Genomic DNA, 19,569 nt, shown 5'->3' with positions numbered 1-19,569 from the left:
TCAAAATCCCTCAATAATTGTGCCTTCTAGAATGATTATGAGCTAAAAATTGAACGCGTTTTCAAGAACAAGGGCAATAACTCATACTAAATATTCTTCGATTCTTCTTATTTTCAATAGGTTTCATCCTTGGGTAATTACCAACACTCACACCAAGTTTCATCAAAATCCGTCAAGAATTGTGCCTTCTAGAGTGTTTACATTCTAAAAATTGAACACATTTTCAAGAACAAGGACAATAACTCATACTAAATATTTTTCGATTCTTCTGATTTTCAATAGGGTTCATCCTTGGGTGATTACGAACACTCATACCAAGTTTTGTCAAAATCCGTCAATAATTGTGTCTTGTAGAGTGTTTACGAGCAATTGTGGACCGACGGACCGACGGATATGGGTGACGACAATATACGCCCCCCCATTTCATGTGGGCATATAAAAATAAAGACATCATATGGTAGATTAAGTCAAGGGCTATAAGTTTTGTTCAGGTCTTGAAGTCGAGGTCACAAGATATGAACCTTACAAGTTTGAAAATTACTGTTTTCGACCGCTTCTAATACTGGAAGTAGATGGCAGACATCAAAGATCAAAGTATGCATGTGCATCCTATATCAATGACCTTTGACCTTGCAACCATCCATGTTAAAAGTCCAAAATGATAATTCAGTTAATTGTAAAACCTGTTCCTTTTTTAAAAGTAAAAGAAGATGTAACTTTATCACAATTTGGCCAGAGTTGTGACATATTTTCATGTACAGTAACAATTACCAGTATATTCAACCTTCAGACATACATTTTTTGAGACGATACTGAATCATATTACCAAGTTTCATCAACATCTGTCAAGAATTGGGCCTTCTTGAGTGTTTACAGGTTTAAACTTGAACGTGTTTTTAAGAACACGGGCAGTAATATTTTTCGATTTTTCTGATTTTCTTTAGGGTTCATCTTTGGGTGATTACATACACTCACACCAAGTTTCGCCTTCTAGAACAAGGGCAATAACTCATACTATATATTTTTCGATTCTTCTGATTTTCAATAGGGTTCATCCTTGGGTGATTACGAACATACACACCAAGTTTCGGCAAAATCGGTCAATAATTATGCTTTCTAGAGTGTTTACATCAATATACACCCTCCATTTCATGTGTTTTATAAAATAGAAGACACACAAACCATTTCACAAAGTTTTTTACTGGTCCATTTTTAGTTGATCCAAATAATGTGGATACTCTATAGCACAACACATGGGTAAACATTCAAAAAACATAATCTGCTATTGAAAAAACTTAGTATTCCTAAAGTCCAACATGTTTCATCTATCAATAAATAGATAGTAACATAACCTCCTCTTTGTTAATACAGTTTATAATGTCCTCAAAAGCATGACTATTATATATTATTGTTTTTTTTAGCCTAGTCTCCTAATCTCATAATTAGTTTATCCAATTTATTCTATTTACTAGGAACAAAAATTAACATTACTGTCCACTTTTCGATACCCACAGTGAATTGCGCCGTGATATGCCTTATTTTCATGTATTGACATTACCATATTTATTTACATAACACTGGGAAATGTTTTTAAAATACCGTCAGCGATCCCCCAATATTGTGTAAAGTCTTGTTACAGCCGTAAAACAAAATCAATCTTTTATAAGAGAAGGCAGTTTTAGTAGGCCTTTCATATGAAAACACTTTCCTCCAATGGCATTCTCCCCTCCCTACGCCTAACTGGCTTAAAATGATAGCCCATCACACCCTCAAACATTTCGTATCTGTCTTCTTCCTCTTCTGAATGAGAAGAATCATTTTTGCTTGAAGAATTGTACAGATCGTCAATACAGATGACATACCTGTCATGTTTGTTGTTACTTGTCAGTGTTGTGTTCCCAGAGGCCACCGCTCCAAGTCCACAATATACGTCGTGCATACATTAGAACGAGCTCCGGGTTTTCCGTACATATCAATGATTTTCCATCAAAATATCGCTTTTTCACCCCCAGGAATTTTTTTGCATCAAAAAGGATAGTGTTATTAAATTCAATCATTAAATATCTATCAAATACAAAAGTACACCATATTGAGACTTTCCGTACTCTATAAGCAACGTTATACTAGTTTAAATGGTTATGGGGAAAATTGGTCTGAGGGATTTAACTATTTATAACATAGATATTGTAAATTTACAAGCTAAAATTGAACACGTTTTCAAGAAAAAAGACAATAACTCATACTAAATATTTTTTGATCTTTCTGATTTTAATTAGGGTTCATCCTTGGGTGATAACAACCACTCACACCAAGTTTCATCAAAATCCGTTAAGAATTGCGCCTATTTACAAGCGTTTTAAGTAGAAGGGCAATAACTGATACTAAGTATTTTTTGATTTTTCTGATTTTCAATAGAGTTCATCCTTGGGTGATTACAAACAACCATACAAAGTTTCATTGAAATCGATCAAGAATTGTACCTTGTAGAGTGCTTATGAGCAATTGTGGACAGACGGACGGACATGGGTGACAACAATATACGCCCACCATTTGGGCGTGGGCTTATAAAAACATCTTTAGAATATCCCTTAATGTTCTGATCCATAACCAAAGAATCATCTGTTTAAAACATGATCTTTTCTAATGTCAGAATTTCTCATGAAAACTCGGAATATGAAAAAAAAGAGTTTTTTCAAAAAGTCTCGACTATGGTTAGTCCATGCATGGACTAAGCTTAGTCCTTGGTTACGTTTTTCATGTTTTAAAAATGTCATTAGTGGGGGTTAGTTCTTAGTGCCGATTTTCCAATTCGATTTTTCAGTAACCTTTTGTCAGCTAATGGGGCAATTATTTATTTTGAGTTATTTGCGTTTTGTAGGCCGATATTTCATTCCATGTCGGCTATGATCTCTTCTTCTCGTGGTTATTTTATGTCTTATCAAAAAAAAATCATCTAAAATTATCAACCATGAATGGTTGTCATGAACGGCTTACGACGTCATCGGCAAAAAACGTCAGAATTCTTGAGCAAGATTTAGAAAGCCAAATTATTTTTTTTTTTTTAGGGTCCTGAAATAGTTTTTGAAGAAGTTTCAAGCATTCGATCCGTATATTTTAAAATCGTCGAGCGGCGGTATTATAAAAACAATGTGATACTTCGACCAGTCAATATCCGTTAAATGACTTTTTTTTACATCGTCAAGCGACGACTGTATAGCCTATAAATAAACAACTTCGACCGGTCAAAATTCGTTAAATATTACTGTTTTTTCGAGATTCCATTATATGCCTAGTCTAGACTACCTATTATGCGGATTCGTCATACGGTTTATGGCATGTTAAAAAGGGACGGATTTCATATAGCCTAGGACTATCATACTCAGAAACGGTGGTAGCGATTTTTGACGGATCCGGAAGCCTTTCCACACAGAGATTTCTCAAATGTGAAGCGGGTCTTTTTTGTGGGCAGAGGTGTAAGACTTCCGAAAATTTCCTGAATTCCGTAAATAGAAATGGAATACAGATTATTTTGCAGATAAGACGCTCAAGACGCTTTGCAGAAATGAATTCAATGGTTACTACATCTTTATGTGGATGGCTCCCCTGTCTTTTTCCCAACAAAGTATCCACTTAGCCTACTTCCACCAGATGTATCGTATCACGCTTAAATTTAAGGTATATACACTACCAAAGTAAAAAAAAAACTTTTTAAATCTGGCATGAGAGTGTGAGGCATTGGTCTAGAAATTCACAATGTACATCCATTATAATCATAAAAGGGGAATTATATCTTCTGATATTTTTTGACAATATCTTTTATTATCTTTTGACTAAGCTATAACACGTCTTGTTTTCATAGACCATGTTAGTCATAATATGACTAATATATTATTATTCCTGTTCCGGACTGTAACTTAATAAATTATGAGTTATATTTCTGACAGAAGATCAAAGAGAACTTTGATCTGGGTATCTAGGGCACCAGTTAAAGGGAAGGTTGATAAAAATAAATTTGTTGATAACCATTATTGAAGTCTGATTTCAACAAAATGCCCATACGATGAACTCACAAAATCTTCATCATAGACTCTCGCATTGGAAACCAAATTTATATTGTTTATTCATATTCTTTATTACTCTGCAGTTGATTTGTTGCACTATTCTAAAGTCGAACATATATTATGGTTGGCCAAGCCTATACATGGATTGATGACGTCATATGCCGATGACGTCGCGTCACTGCAAGAATCCTGTATTATTTTTTAGGGTGAACGTTTTAGATGCGATCTTCTGGTAGACGATCCAACAAGAATCTGTTGATGGGCGGTAAAAAGGTCTAGAACTGTACGATGATAATCTCCTATGATAACACACCCATATGGCCAAAAATGTTCATCGAATGCCGATTTCTGCCCGATGTCAGTTATTTACAAATTAGAATCGTGTAGGCTACGCCTATAGGCATTAGCTTGTCGGATGATTGTTGTGAAATGCCAACGACCTGATGATGGAAGGAATTCGGCTTGACATCGTTAAAAAAATCAAATATATCTCAAATATGCCTCATAGCCTATGGAACGTGCCACCGTTTGAAGCAATTAACATCGGCTGGCCTATCGGACAGTCATTACATTGGGGTCATAAAAAATTAGGCTATCGCTATAGAGAGGTTTTGACGATGCTAGTGGGAATCAATAAAAATATGAGAGGTAATTTATTGGCGTAGCGCCTACAATCCAACTAAATCACCACACGCAGAATACAAACTACTTCCGTCTAGGCTAATCCTTGTCACTTGAATATTTTCTTTTATGGTCGAATTTCACTTGAAAGTTTAACTATGTGAAAGTTTGAGATAGAAATCCTTAGGACATCTTCTTGAATTGATGACTTCATTAACTGATGCGTCACTGCAACACATCAAGATGAATCCTGTATTATTTTTTTGGGCTTTTTATACGCCCACACATTAATGTGTTATGGTTAACGCCTATGTCTGTCTGTCTGTGGACACGACAGAGACCTGGTTTTTAGATGGATTTTGACAAAATATGGTTTGAGTGTTTGAAAACAGGATGAAGTCTAATGAAAATCAGACAAATCGAAAAATATGTGATGAATTATTGCCCTTGTTCTTAGGAATTTGTTGTGGAAACGATAGAGATATGTGGACACGATATGGACCAAACTCTAGAGAATAGTGCCCTTTAGCATTTCTGAAAGTTTTAACTATAAAAATGTATTCAAAAGGTTTCAACTAATAATATTGAGCCATAAGTCAAACGCCCAAAACTAGGCCAAACTGCTTAATAAGCCATTAGTACCCTCCGATTTTAATTATTCGTTTTAAAGAAATTCAATTTGATTAAGTAGATATATAGATATAAATGGCAAGCTTTAGAAATATTCTAAGGTATAATTAACAGCGTTTTTGGAATGAAAATGTTTTATAAAAAAAAACCTGGTTTCTTGATGAATTTTGTTCAAATTTAATGTGAATGTTTGTTATCGCCCAAGGATGAACCCTATTCAGACAAATTGAAAAATATTTGATATGAGTTATTACCCTTGTTCCTGAAAAAACTCGTTCAATTTTTATTTGAAAATGTGTTGTGGACACATTAGACAGCTGGTTTCTGAATGGATTTTGACCAAATTTGGTTTGAATGTTGTGAACCAATATAGGATATTTTATAATGTATGCTTAGGTAGATTAGTTCATATCGTACCCAATAGTATGAAAATAGTATGCCTGACGTAGGCAGTTATAAGTTGAAAAACATGGGTAGACCATAGGCCTAGCCTATATTATTTCCTCTAATCTAGGACAATTCTAGGCATAGACGCTTTTTTAGGACTATCCATTCAAATTTCCACATATTTCTACATGTACATGTCTTTGAATATTGATTAAGTGATCTGAATCAAGGCCTTATATGAAAATTGTAGACTAGCCTACTTCAGAGAAGCTAGGTTTAGATGTTAATTAACCCAAAATATACCAAATTTACCGATTTCGGCCATAAAAACTAGCACAGTCATCTTTTAATGTTGTCAGCTAACGGTTGTGAAAAAATTGGGCTGAAAACGCAAACTTTTTTATGGTGAATTTTTTTCACTTGAATAAAACTTTGTGCAAGTTTGAGATTAAAATCTTCAAGACATTTTTTTGAATTGATGACGTCATATGCCGCTGACGTCGCGTCACTGCAAGGAAAATCCCGTGTTATTTTTAGGTTTTTTGTTGAAGCAATTATATTAAGATGGCAATGATGGAATTTCTTACACCATTGCATTTCGGTGCAGTTCACAATTTTAATTACATTTCCTTCAATTAAAGCCTTTCGTTTTGTTATACGCCCACATGAATATGATTTCATCTGATTCTGATGAAACTTGGTGTGATCATTGAAATTCATAAGATCTCGGAAAAGTTCTAACTTGATGAACGGTTTTTTAGTTATTGCCCTTGACATTGTAAAAACACGTCAAAACTTTGTGTGATCATTGAAATTGATAAGCTCTTGGACAAGTTCTAACTTGACTCATTTTCGATGAGTTTTTGAGTTATTGTCCTTGACTTTATTAAAACGTGTTGAAATTTGTTAACAATAGTTCATGAGCAGGATTGAAGCTACAGATTTCAACCGATTCTGATAAAACTTGGTGTGATCATTGGAATTCATAAGATCTCGGACAAGTTCTAACTTGACGCATTTTCGATGAACGGTTTTTGAGTTATTGCCATTAACTTACGCAATACGCGTCAAAATTTGTTTGTGAGCACAATAGAAGCTACAGTTTTCAACCGATTTTGATGAAACTTGGTGTGATCATTGGAATTGATAAGATCTCGGACAAGTTCTAACAAGAGATATTTTTGATGAACATTTTTTGAGTTATTGCCCTTGACTTTGTAAACACGAGTCAAAAGTTGTTTTTTGCCCTTGATTAGAGCTGTGTGATTTAATTGTTTGTTGTATTTGGGTTATTGATATTGATTTTAAAAAATTTTGTGGAATTATTCAGCATAAATAATTTCTTCAATATGAGAAAATTCGTACTTTAGTGACTAAAGACTGTTTTATCATTTCTGACAGCTGCCAGTGGGCGTATGTTACCTTGCATCGCAAGCTATCTTTGTACTGTGTTGTACTAGGCCTACTGGGCCTAGGCAATCTGTATAATGTGCTAGGCCCTGGTTTTGTTTTTTGACAGAATGATGGGTTGTTTTTAGGAAGTGTAACCGTCAGCAGTCGAAAGATCAGTTAGGCCTATGGCCAAAACCTTTATTACTACCGGTAGGTCATGAAATTGAAGAACATGTGAGATAAATAACATGAATCAAAAAATAGGCATATTAACATTACATAAATCAGAGTACTCCTTTTTAAGAACAGGTCTGATAAGATATCGTCTTCTAAGAGACAAGTGATAATGTACCTGGCTGATTAAAGTTATTGCATCCGAAAAATATACATTTAGCCTGCTCATTCCTAATAATGCTTAGCTTAAGCAATTTTGCTAACTTCACCAAAGGAACAATAGATGTTGCAGCCAACAGTTGGACCTCTTTAAACGATTTAGGCTTCGCATCAATTTTCTCCAAATTTCTGGGTTCACCAGAGGGGGAGATAACATCTTACAGTTTTCTGGTAGCTCTTATCTACTTTTGATAGTTCCTGTTTCACAATGAGTTGTACATGCAGTGTCAATCAAATTTGCTAATGATTGGTCTATTGATGGCCCTCTAGAAGGAATTTTTAATTTGGGCATTATACACGGGTGCATATTATATTCGGAAATATAAGGTACTCAATATCATTCCATTACCAGTATTTATTGGTCGGATGGGTACGTTGGCGAATATTAAGGGCATAGCTCTTATTGAACTAATGACAAGACTATCTTAAACAACCTCATGAATCAATTTTTTGAAAGATCCTTCTTATCTTTCTAGGGTAAAATAACATGTTTTGTCTGTCAGAAAGCAACAGAAGATGAAAGCAAACTGAAGAAGTTTACTGCTCTGGTCTACATAAAAATCTCTACTCTGACAAATACTTGGATGTGACGCAAAAGGCTTTTGGTAGCAATATGCAAGAAAAGTTATTATCCCTCTCGCCACAAGTCCAATACGGCAGTCAAGATAGTGTAGTGATGGGCAATCTGAAGAAAATAATAATTGATTAATTGAAATAATCGGAGAGGCATAATCGATTATGTAATCTATTAACAATCGAAACACCTCCATTTAATGAACATGTACCTGTTAAATTAATTTCATAGTTGTTTTGTTAATTATGATAGTATTGATGCAGGTAATTACACTGTTAGTCTGAGAAAACAAATTACTTTTTTATTTGCATACCAGTTTTTTGCTCTATGGACCGAAATTACATAGTATGTGTATTATTAGCAGTTTTTTAAAGTTTTGCTATTAATTAAGTACTTTTAATAAAAGTTATACAGTAGTGTTATAAAAACAACTTTAATTCTTGAATTGTAATTCAAATACTACTACAAAAAAATATATACAACAGTAGTAGCCTTTCTTTAACTTCAAATGCATTCTTATATCCATGCGATTTACGTCCCTTTGACACTCGAGTATATCTGAAACATTTGTAGCTGTTAATAACGCACATCTTGTTTGGTTGAAAAAACAACAAGTTGGCATAACGCAGACACCATAATATTGAGTGGTAATGTCGCTGTTTCCGACAACAGTGAACCCGACTCACATAGGCTTACACAGTATGTCCACTTTTTTTAATATTTCTTCAATATTATTACACCTGATGAAGGTCAGTTCATGACCGAAATTGCAATTGTGTTTTTAAGGAGTTCTTTCTTTTTTTGTATTTTTCGGTCAGTTTGTTATCGAAATGTCAATTTTTTTTTTTTTTTCGAAAGTTACACACCTTCCTGAGCTTAGACTACAGTAGTTGCAGCAACCATTCAACTTCTCTAGACTGTAGTCGAACAGTTCAAATCACTTTTGGCAGATATTAAAAATACGGCTTCAGAAGCACTTGAGGATATGGATGTAGGCAATGTAGAGTTAGTAGAAGTATCTCTTCCTCCAACTACCAAAAACAGATTTAGTTTCATGCCACAATCCACTGGGAAACCAAAATGGAACAGATCATATTCCCTAACAAGTTTTCCATCCTCTTTTGAAACTCCTTCAAAACGAAAACATCTCTCAAGCCGAAGATCTTCTCTACCGTATTCACCTACAGACCAACCTACTAGTTTGTTTTCCACTTCAAATATAATGAACATAAATACACTATCTACTTCATCATCACCTCTCAGATCTCTCACGATTGCACCGTCTTCTTCAGCATTTTCTTCATCATCACCTCGTAGGTCTCTTACTTTTGATAAGACACTCACCCCATCTTCTTCATCATCAACTTCTTCTGTCACCAACCAGCCAGCATCATCTAGACCCTCTACTAAACCACACATTCATACCCGACAGAGTGATAAATCCAAATTCAATCTACCAAAACCAACCAAACCTATTCTCATCATTGGATCGTCAAATTTAGGCCGTATCCCAGAAGGCACCTCAGAAACCCAAATAGAGAGCTTTCCAGGTGCAAGAATCTGTCATTTGAAGTCTATTATCACTAAAGCAGAAACCAGTCAAGTACCAAATAAAGTAATAGTACATGTAGGTTTAAATGATAAACAAGAAGATGGTAATTTCATCCACATCCAAATGTTGGAACTGCTGTCAATTGTCCGAAACAAGTTTCCAAAAGCCTCCCTATATGTCACACCGATACCAGTTTCTTCATCTTTAAAACGAGCATGTCCTGGAGCCTTCAAGAACCTATCAAAATTCATTGAACTTATCACAGCTAAACCACCAACCAATACCACTACCATTCCAGAATACTCCGGATTCATTAAAGTTCAAAACGACAATATTCATTGGACAGAGATGACAGCCAAGAATATATTTTCTCACTGGATGGCCCATTTAAACTAGATGCCGGGGGTGGACCGAAACTGGATAAAACAGTAGTGAATCTGAGCTCAAGATCATTATCTGTAATGGAATTAAGTCTATTGGACAAAGGCCTTAAATTTATACCCACGGCAGTGCCTTCATCCATTGACAAAATTTTAGATGCCACTTGCAAATTCGAACGATTAATAAAACTGGCCTATTTTTACAGAAAAACCCTTGGTAGAGGAACCCGGAAAAAGTTTGTGGAAAAATCTGATTGCCCTAATACATACCGATATTTTAGAAATTTGCGATAACAAGCGATTTGAAACTTCTCTCTTACCATTGGTAAAAGAAAATAGCAACTTGATCGCGCTGAAAGGACCATTTTAAACAACCTAAAGAACGATAAAAATATTATCATACGGAAAAGTGATAAAGGAAGCTTGTGTAAAAACTATTTCACCCTGTGGACTAAATATACAGTTTGATTCTCAAATAATCCCATTTGTTGCTCCATTCAATAACATTTCTTGCCAAGCATCCCGAATTATCAAAAGATACTACACAGAGTTACAAAATAAATTTCCCACTATTTTTTACAAAAAATTAGTCATAGCTTATTCGAAAAATAAAAATCTACAGGATATAGTTTTTCGTGGTTGACTTGACCCCACCGATGATGTAGAGTGATCTAACAGAATTAATATACTCTCATTTTCATTGTCTTTGTACTTTATAGTAGTCTAAAACAATTTACTTTCTATACCTGCAGCCATTAATCGCTTTTCTTCATTATTCCAGAAAATTTGAAGCAGTCAATGTAGATTATAAGTATTATGAATTTCTTTATTAGGTCCAAGAAGATTTATAGGATAACCGTTATGATCATCTTTGATTTAGTTCATTGCATATTAGCATCACAATTATTGTAAACATAACTTTAACCCTGTGCCAGTGCCACTTCAATCACTCTAATCTTCAATAATGACTTTCCTTATACTCATATCTTAAATGTTATTTTCAAGTGATTAAATACTTGCATTTGTTATATTTATTCCCGTGACATTGGGTCTAAATTTTCAAGTAGAGTAGATTCTCTAAACTAACCGATAATTTTTTAAGGTCGGGTGTGCCGTATTTCTATCGAAAATGGATATGTATAAGTTGTTATTATTTTGTTACAAATAGAAGTGTCGTATTTCGATCGTTAAATGAGGAATCGTAAATCTTTATTTAAATGCTGTTCTTCTCTACCTCCCCAGTTTAATAACTTATTCAGCACAATCTGTGACTACTATTTATAGTAACAATCATGCATCATTTTTTTGTGCCAAATCTTAGATTATTTCTCTAGAAAAATTACTCAAAGGTGTGACAAATTTTCAGGATCTCATTGTTTCAGTCACCTAATCTTGTAATAAGTTAAGTTTAATTCATTTTTAGAATTTTATTTATTATCAACACAAAACAAGCAAAAAACAACACAACTGGCTTATTTATATAGTATGCTGACATCGCCGACTTTCATTTAGGAAACGATTAAAAACATCGTTGGACTTTCAACAACCGACAATCGATTGTTGGTGACAATCAGAATGTCAGTAGTCCTTCTCAGTCTAATAATTCACCTGCTGGTAAATAGGTCTGCAGGAATACGAGACGATTGAGTGTTCTTCCTGAAGGTAATCAGCAAGGTGCGCTAAAAGGGGCTATTATTTGTTGTGGGAAAAGTAGGAAGAAGAAAATTTGAAGGAAGAATCAAGAGCAATCAATAGCAACTACATCTGGTTGTCAGTCACTCACTTAACGGGCACAATCCTCAATCCACAATCCAGCAAGCGCAAAATTTGAAGGAATACCAGGACACTTGGATCTCTTTTAAAAGGAATCTCATCTGTGGTTTGACATCAGGTCTCCATGGTTCGATCAAGGATTCAATAAATTGCAAGGTGACTGCAATTACATCTGACGCAATGTACAATGTTTCTGGTGGTACTCTTAAACCATGGAAGCGCACTGCTTTGGGTTTTGGCATAGCGTATCTTACTGGATCCAAGTTATCCTTGCAGATTTTAAACAGAGCAGGACACAGCATCAGTTACAGTGAAACGAAAGGATTGGAGACGGAATTCACATATTCAGTAGAAGCTGATAAACGCGAAACTCCTGATGGCATTCGCCTTGAACAATGGTTAGCAACAGCCTGCATATTGGACAATAATGATGTTAACATAGAAACATTAGATGGCAAAGAAACATTACATGGAACCGTGGGTCATACATACCAGAACATTCTGCAGCATAACTGAGAAACAAGTAGCATTTAATAGACTTTCGAGATGGAAAGAACTGACGAAAGTTTATTGGAGAGCGAGAGATACCCCCATTTAGGAAGCCCCTCAATACGACTTTGTTTGTTTGTGGAATAACAAATGCTAATACGGCTGAATCGACCAGTACAATAACATCTAATTCGACAAAAACGGCTGAAACATCAAGTACAATTGCATCTGAATCGACAGGCGAAGAAAGAAATGTAATCTTCAAAGTCAATGAAAGCTCTGGATATATTTTGGTTTTAGAAATAGGGTGAAGGCAACACACCACTGTATGCTGGATTTGTCAGCATGTGCATTGAGGATCGAATATGCAACGAATATGTTAAATGGACCCTATATCTAAATCTCGAACTAACAATGACGTAATTAATTTTATACGAATGTAGTCCGTGATATTTTTAGAAATCCTCTTTCTCCCTCCCTTTTGAGGGTTTTGCATGCCTCTTTTTGACTAAGTTTTGGTCTAGCCTTGGAATTTGCATTTTTTTTTAGATTTTGTGAGATGATGACAGATTTGCAGGCGGAAGGATAATTCTAAAATTAGTCGTTTTGTGTGCAGTGGCAGTCAAGCGTAGTGGTCTACTTCCAGTTTGGCTAGTTCAAGATTTTCATGGTCATTGTCAATTGGAAAGTTTTCAATGAGATTTCTGGAAAAATTTATAGAATTTTGAGATTTAACATGGAAACAGATGACTAATGAATTACTGGAGTGTGTCTGTATACACTTCTCTAAATATTTATTTTACCCAACATCAGCTACCTGTAACACCTTCTAGGATGAAATCTGATGTCTGGTTTTCAAAACACCTGATGGTACTTCTTTGAGGAGTCCACTACTTTACAACCATTACTCCTGATATTGCCATTCTTTGGTTAAGATTTTTGATAAACGAAGTGTCGTGCTTGTACAGATTGTAACTTACCTTCTTTAATATCACTTACACTGCTGTCCTTTCATACGACATGTACTTTAGAACCCGTTTTTTTCCTAATGATACGACATCCTACTTATTGACTAGTATAATTGCCAATCCTATTATTTGAAACAGCTAAATCATTATTCAGTTGGAAAGACCTACCAGGCATACCCACATGTTGTAGCACAGATAAACTTATGTTTTAAAGGAATACTACCAAACTTGAGAATAAGATTATTTATTTCATACATGTGTAATCATACTATACCGATACAAAGAAAATCAGACCCATGTAATAACTGAATCAATATCACACATACGTTGAATATGATCGAACTACTTTTTTCTACTCTACTCGACTCGAATGATAGAGTTGCCATTTTTGTTTTTATAATCTCGCTTAGCAAATTCAAAGCTGAGGTGCCAGCTTATAATAGCGCAAATGGCAATGAATTACCATTAAACCATATTTTGAAACCTGTCCAAACACCCATGGGCCATATTTCCACAAGCAATACCATTATTACCTTTTTTGACAACAAATCAAGTAACATAGTCAATTTGACAGGTTTCAAAATATGGTTTAATGGTAATTAACTGTCATTTGCGCTATAGGCGTGTAGGCTATAGGGAACTCCCTATGACGTCATCTTATGTAAACATCACCTTGGGTGATAACTAACACTCACAACAAGTTTCAATAAAATCCTTCTTGAATTGTACCTTCTAGATTGTTTAAGAGCTAAGTATTGAAAGTGTTTTCAAAAACAAGGGCAATAACTCTTACTAAATATTTTATGACCGACTAACAACTATATACAGCCATATTAATGTGTGGGCGTATAAGAAGAGAATTTACATGCTTTGTATCATTGTCAAAAGTCAATAATCAAATCACCTAATTTTGTATGTAATCAATAGAATTGACTGAAACAACTTTACTATACACAACAGTATTTTCATCTACTTACCGGGTTAATGCCAGAGTCAGGATTTATTTGCAGGGTATAATTATCTTCTCTAGAATATTGAAAGAGTCCATAATAAGGATTTAACATTTCATGAGACAAAAGGTAGAACCATTCTCTGGCAACCCCACCATAATCTAAACCTTCTTCACCTCGAAATTTTACCATTAAACGCTTACGTAAATCTTTGCCTTTCATTTTCATTACTTGACGATATGAATCCTGAAAAGAAATTGATATCAAAAGAATTAAAGATGTTAAAATCAAGATTATTGAACTTAGTATAGCGCTAATTACTGCTCTAATGTGAACTTTCAATGGCACTTAAAAGAAGTGCTTTTAACTTTCTCTTAAATTAGTCAACAGTTCTACAGGTTTTTAACTGTTCAGGTAACTTGTTTTATAACAGTGGTCATGCTACACTGAATGACCTATCCAGAAGATTAAGACACATAGAGGATCTTGTAAAATAAGGATTAATATCCAAAGTTATTAGATCAGATAGATACAATAAATATATTTTGTAGCCAAATCATTTTTAACATTTGTTCATCATCAGGAGAAGTTTGTAATGTGTTGGAATGTGTTGCTCCTTTAACTCCACTGTGGTGCTGACAAATTTTGGTAGACCCAGGGTCAAGTGTTTCATAATTGATTTTCAATAGGGTTCATCCTTTGGTGATGATAAACAATTTCATCAAATATCCTGAAAATCCGTCAAGAATTGCATCTTATAGAATTTTTACAGGCTAAAAATTTAATGGTTTGTAGGAACAAGGACAATATCAAATATTTACAGATTTTCTGATTTTTAATTTTTTATCCTTGGGTGATTACAAAAACTTACACCAAATTTTATCAAAATCCGTCCAGGGCAATAACTCATGAAATGATTTTTCATTTTTTTGAATTTCATTAGGATTCATCCTTGGGTGATTTTAATAGTTTCCTCAAAATCCGTCATGAATTGCATCTTCTAGAGTGTTTACAAGCTAAAAATTGAATGACTTTCCAAAAACAAGGGCGATAACTCGATTTATCTGATTTTCAAAGGGTTCATCCTTGGCTGATTACAAACACTTACACCATGTTTCGCCAAATTCTGTTAAGAATTGTGCCTTCTACAATGCTAACAAGCTAAAAATTAAACAGGTTTTCAAATAAGGGCAATAACTCATACTAAATATTTCTGATTTTCATTAGATCGTTTTCAATCGATCTGCTGATTTCCCAAGATGCACGTGCTGCCATCTTAGTAGTATGTGACCCTTCATATTGGACACATTAAGAGCCTAAAAACCCTCAATTTTCACGTTTTTCATGTAAAAATGATATTAAAATGCTCAATTTCAGTTTTTTTTGTCTAAATACACCCAATAAGAAAGGTTCCACACCTAATTTGCATCATAAATATACCCTTTCATATTGAACGCATTAAAAAATCTAATATGAAAGCTATACACTATATGAAATCCACCCCCACAGCAAGATTTGTTTATTTTCTATAACCCCCATTAAATTAACTCAATTAAAAATAGGATTAATTTCTCTTTTTCCAAAAATTGGCAGACTTATTTAAAAAAACAAGTCCCTTATTTCCTCCAAAGCTCAAGCTATAGGTTCTGTCGCAAAAGCGGGAGTCAGTATAAGCGACGCTGTGAAAAAGTTTGACGAATTGAAAGAATTAAAGCTAATAAGAGAAACGCGAAACAGGAGATTAGAACAACGAGCTTTAGAAAAAAAGGAAACAATTTTAAAGTTATAGGATAAAAATGTCTGTGATAATTTCACAAAGTCCTAAAACTTATTTTGGTTCGGATATACAAAAATCATTAGGTTTTCTTCCTGGTTTTCCATGGGCAAAGATTTTTATAATTCATTCTTCTATCAGAGTTTATCGTAGTTAAAGTAAATAGCACATCACCTCTAACATATGAATTAATTGATCAAGAACAAATCATAGGTAGATTTTACTTTTATACCTAACGAGGTTGTGCACTGCATTAGACATCGTTTCATAACAATAATTGATTGGCCAATGTATCATGCAAAGTATCATGCACGGCTTTTGTATAATAAGTACAGCCCCATATTCTAGAAGAAACCCTACTTCCAGTTGAATGTAAACAATAGAAGTTACGTTAGTTAATAAATATAGACAATTCGGGAATACACGTACAATTATATAACATATATACACAAATCCCTTACATTTCCCCTTGTCAAAATTGAGCCCGACATCAAAATAGAGGACGAAATCCTGTCTGCTCATGATGGAATATCCATGCACAAAAAAAAATAACCAATATCCCTTCCCTCCTTGTTAAAATTGAGTTCTCCCTAAGGAAACGAAATTAGCAATACACAATTTCATAACAAGTTAAAAAGAAAAACAAAATTACATAGTTATTTTTTTTTCAAAAAGTCCCATGAATACTTTTCTATGTCCATAACTCAGTAAGATGCCAGTCCTACACTCAGGCACAGGACACTTCATACGTTCCAGAGGAACAGGATCACGTAGGGTTTGTTGAAAATCTCTCAGCTTTTCCTCATCGACTTTTAATTTAAATCCATTTTACTGAGACCTACAACCATAATATATTCATTCCCATTATCGGTTACCAGAAGAGGCCCGAAAATATCAATAGAGATGTCAATTTTACTAATGGACTAAAATGGACTCTAATGGATAGAGGCTTAATCCTGAATGACAGTCCAAGAAAACTTTTTACATCCTTCAAGAAAGTAGGTTCAGGCCATTCTTTAACTGCTTTAGTCTTTCCAGGGACACATACGATACCAGAAGCTGAAACAACATGTCCTTTAAAGGTCACATTTGGTGGGTTTCAACATTAGATTTGCATTCCACAATCTGCGAAAAACTACCTGTAAATTAGCCAAAGCAGATTCAAAATCAGAACCAAATATTATCGTAAAACCTACTGGGATTTCTATATCCTTATAGTTCATATTCAAAACACAAGTGACCAGATTTTGCCAACAATAATTTCCGATTTACAAAAGAATCATTAGGCTCCAACAATACCGTCGTCTCATGCATATACTCATCGGGCCCTAACTGTCCGCGAAGGAATGGTGACTGTCCCGGTAACAGGTTAGAATTTCAGTCTTAAGAACAAGCGGGATGGACCGAATCATTTCACTAAAATTAATGTTGCACTTGTTTTTCAATGCAAAATCCATGCCCAGAATTCTGTTAAGTTTCAAATCCACAACCAAAAATTCATGTTTAAATGGTATATTTGACACAGTGGTCGGACAGAATTGGTGTCGTATAACATAGGTCGATTCTGATTTGAAATTTTCAATTAATCAGCAAATGACAACGAAAATGTTGAACCGGTGTCCAATAGGAAGGATCGTTCTTCTAAGTTACAGGTTTTCATGGAAATGTAACAACAGGGAGCAAATGGACGTTCGATTACTTCTAGTGGCAAACTTTCTTTCAATTCAACACCTTTATTTTCATTCAATTCAAACCTTTATTTTCATTCAATTCAACACCTTTATTTTTCCCAACTATCTTTAATCTCACTAACCTCCTAATTCGCAATTGATTCTAATGATACATTTTCAGTTTTGACATTATATGTGTGCTGCTCTCTTAGTCTGAGGACTGACGTGGCAGCTAAAAGGTCAGTCCTTACTGGTTTAAAGCCCCCCTGGGCCCCGTTTCTCAAAAAATCTTACGATCAATCGTAGGCCGTAAGTGTTGATTTGATCATAAATGGCATTTCTCAAAAAATCATAAGATCAAAATTATCGTAAGTGTACGACTAATTCTGGTGTAAACTTACGAGTGGTCAAAGCTGTCGTAACTATCAGGTGGTAGAGCCAAATGGTCTTTGTTCAAAATAAGTAACTGTATTTAATGGGAAAAAAGGAAAATCTGACATCAGATTTGATCCCCAAGTGTCTTTGACTAAGCAAGAAATTGTCAAGACACTGACCACCCTTCTCGATTTTTCGCCTTCGTCCCAGTTGAAATCCGCCATTTTTTTCGCTTCGGCGATGACGTCAAAACAGCGATAACGTCATCATTCAGTTTCATTGACTGTGGAAATCAAATTTCCGAACACTTTGAATTGCAATGAACAATTTCGCCACGTCCGTAAAATCTACTTGATTTTTCATTCAAATCGATCTCCTTGTCGCCTCGCCTTCAATAGACATTTTGTCATCTGCTTTTAAGTCTGTATTGCGCATGCTTAGTTTAACATCTCAAACGTACGACAATTTGTATCGTAAGATTATTTGTGACTCTTACGATAGCCTTTGAGAAACGCACATAATCGTAAACTTAAGACAATCGTAAGTTTAATCTTAAGTCGTAAGTTGTACAATTTTTTGAGAAACGGCCCCCTGGTCTCCCTAAAAAGCATTCCACTTAGGACAGTTAGCTTTAATGTGCCCTTGTTCCAAACAACAGTAATATGTTAGAGATTCCCTTACTCCATTGCGAGGGGCAAAGGGTTGTGCCTACGGATAACCTCATCAAGGCCCATCCAACATCGGAACCCCATTTCGGCGTCCGTCTTCATCTCTATTATGGAACCTATCAACTCGTGAATGTGAAAAATTATCATAAATATTAGCATATGGCTTGTGACTCCGATTAAGAGGACCTTAGAACACTTCATACTCCACAGCGCAACCAATTGCCTGGTCTTCGGTGCAAACTGCACATGTCTTTTCAACTCATGATTGCCTAAACCATGTATATAGTGATCCACAATATGTGCCTCCAAACTTTCTGGTTGCTGAGCACACTTACCCCGGCACAGCTTGACGACTATGATGTGGTGAAGTTGGCTCTAGAACGGCAACTCAATCCAGGTCATAAACCTCCAGCCCACGGGGCTGAGTATAGCAACCGGAGGCGTCATCATGACGAATAGGTGGCAGATTTTGGATATAATTTGAAGAGCTTAGCATATATACAATTGAATGATGGTGGTAGAATAACCTTCGAAATAAATTCATTATCGAATTGGTTGCTTCTTTCCGATGCTTATTTCAGATGCGATTTCAAAATTAAAGATGGAACTCAGAATCAAGTACCACAAACTAATACAACGTTAGAAAACAATTTCTTTCCATCTTTATTTAGCGAGATGGTTTAGGAAGCTTGTTCAAATCTGATAGAAACAATTAAACACCCTGGGGAATTCGACACAATGTTGAAAACAGTTTTATATCCTAAAGATTTCGATTCAGTCTCAGGTTGGATACCCGATGTTGGTGACGGAAGTGTTTTAAAAGAACCAGTAAGAAATGTTGCAAATGATGCTGATTTAGATAGAGTGAGAGTTGTTGCTCGAAACACAATAGAAAGAGTAGCACAAGCAGCT

The 19,569-nt window shown here is 35.0% G+C and overlaps 1 protein-coding gene across 1 annotated transcript in view; it reads right to left on the bottom strand.

The window, feature by feature from the left end:
• LOTGIDRAFT_117914 (hypothetical protein) overlaps positions 1 to 19,569 on the bottom strand; it is a gene marked incomplete at both ends in the record, with an annotated part of 94,819 nt that overhangs the window by 27,863 nt on the left and 47,387 nt on the right. The window contains one exon of the mRNA XM_009056239.1: positions 14,198 to 14,416. Coding sequence (XP_009054487.1) covers positions 14,198 to 14,416 — 219 coding nt within the window. The remainder of the gene's footprint in view (positions 1 to 14,197; positions 14,417 to 19,569) is intronic.

This window comes from Lottia gigantea (genome assembly GCF_000327385.1).
Source record: "Lottia gigantea unplaced genomic scaffold LOTGIsca_27, whole genome shotgun sequence".
In the NCBI taxonomy this organism is placed as follows: Eukaryota; Metazoa; Mollusca; class Gastropoda; family Lottiidae; genus Lottia; species Lottia gigantea.
Note: the sequence above shows the minus strand (reverse complement) of the source record. Positions and strands in the feature narration are given on the sequence as shown.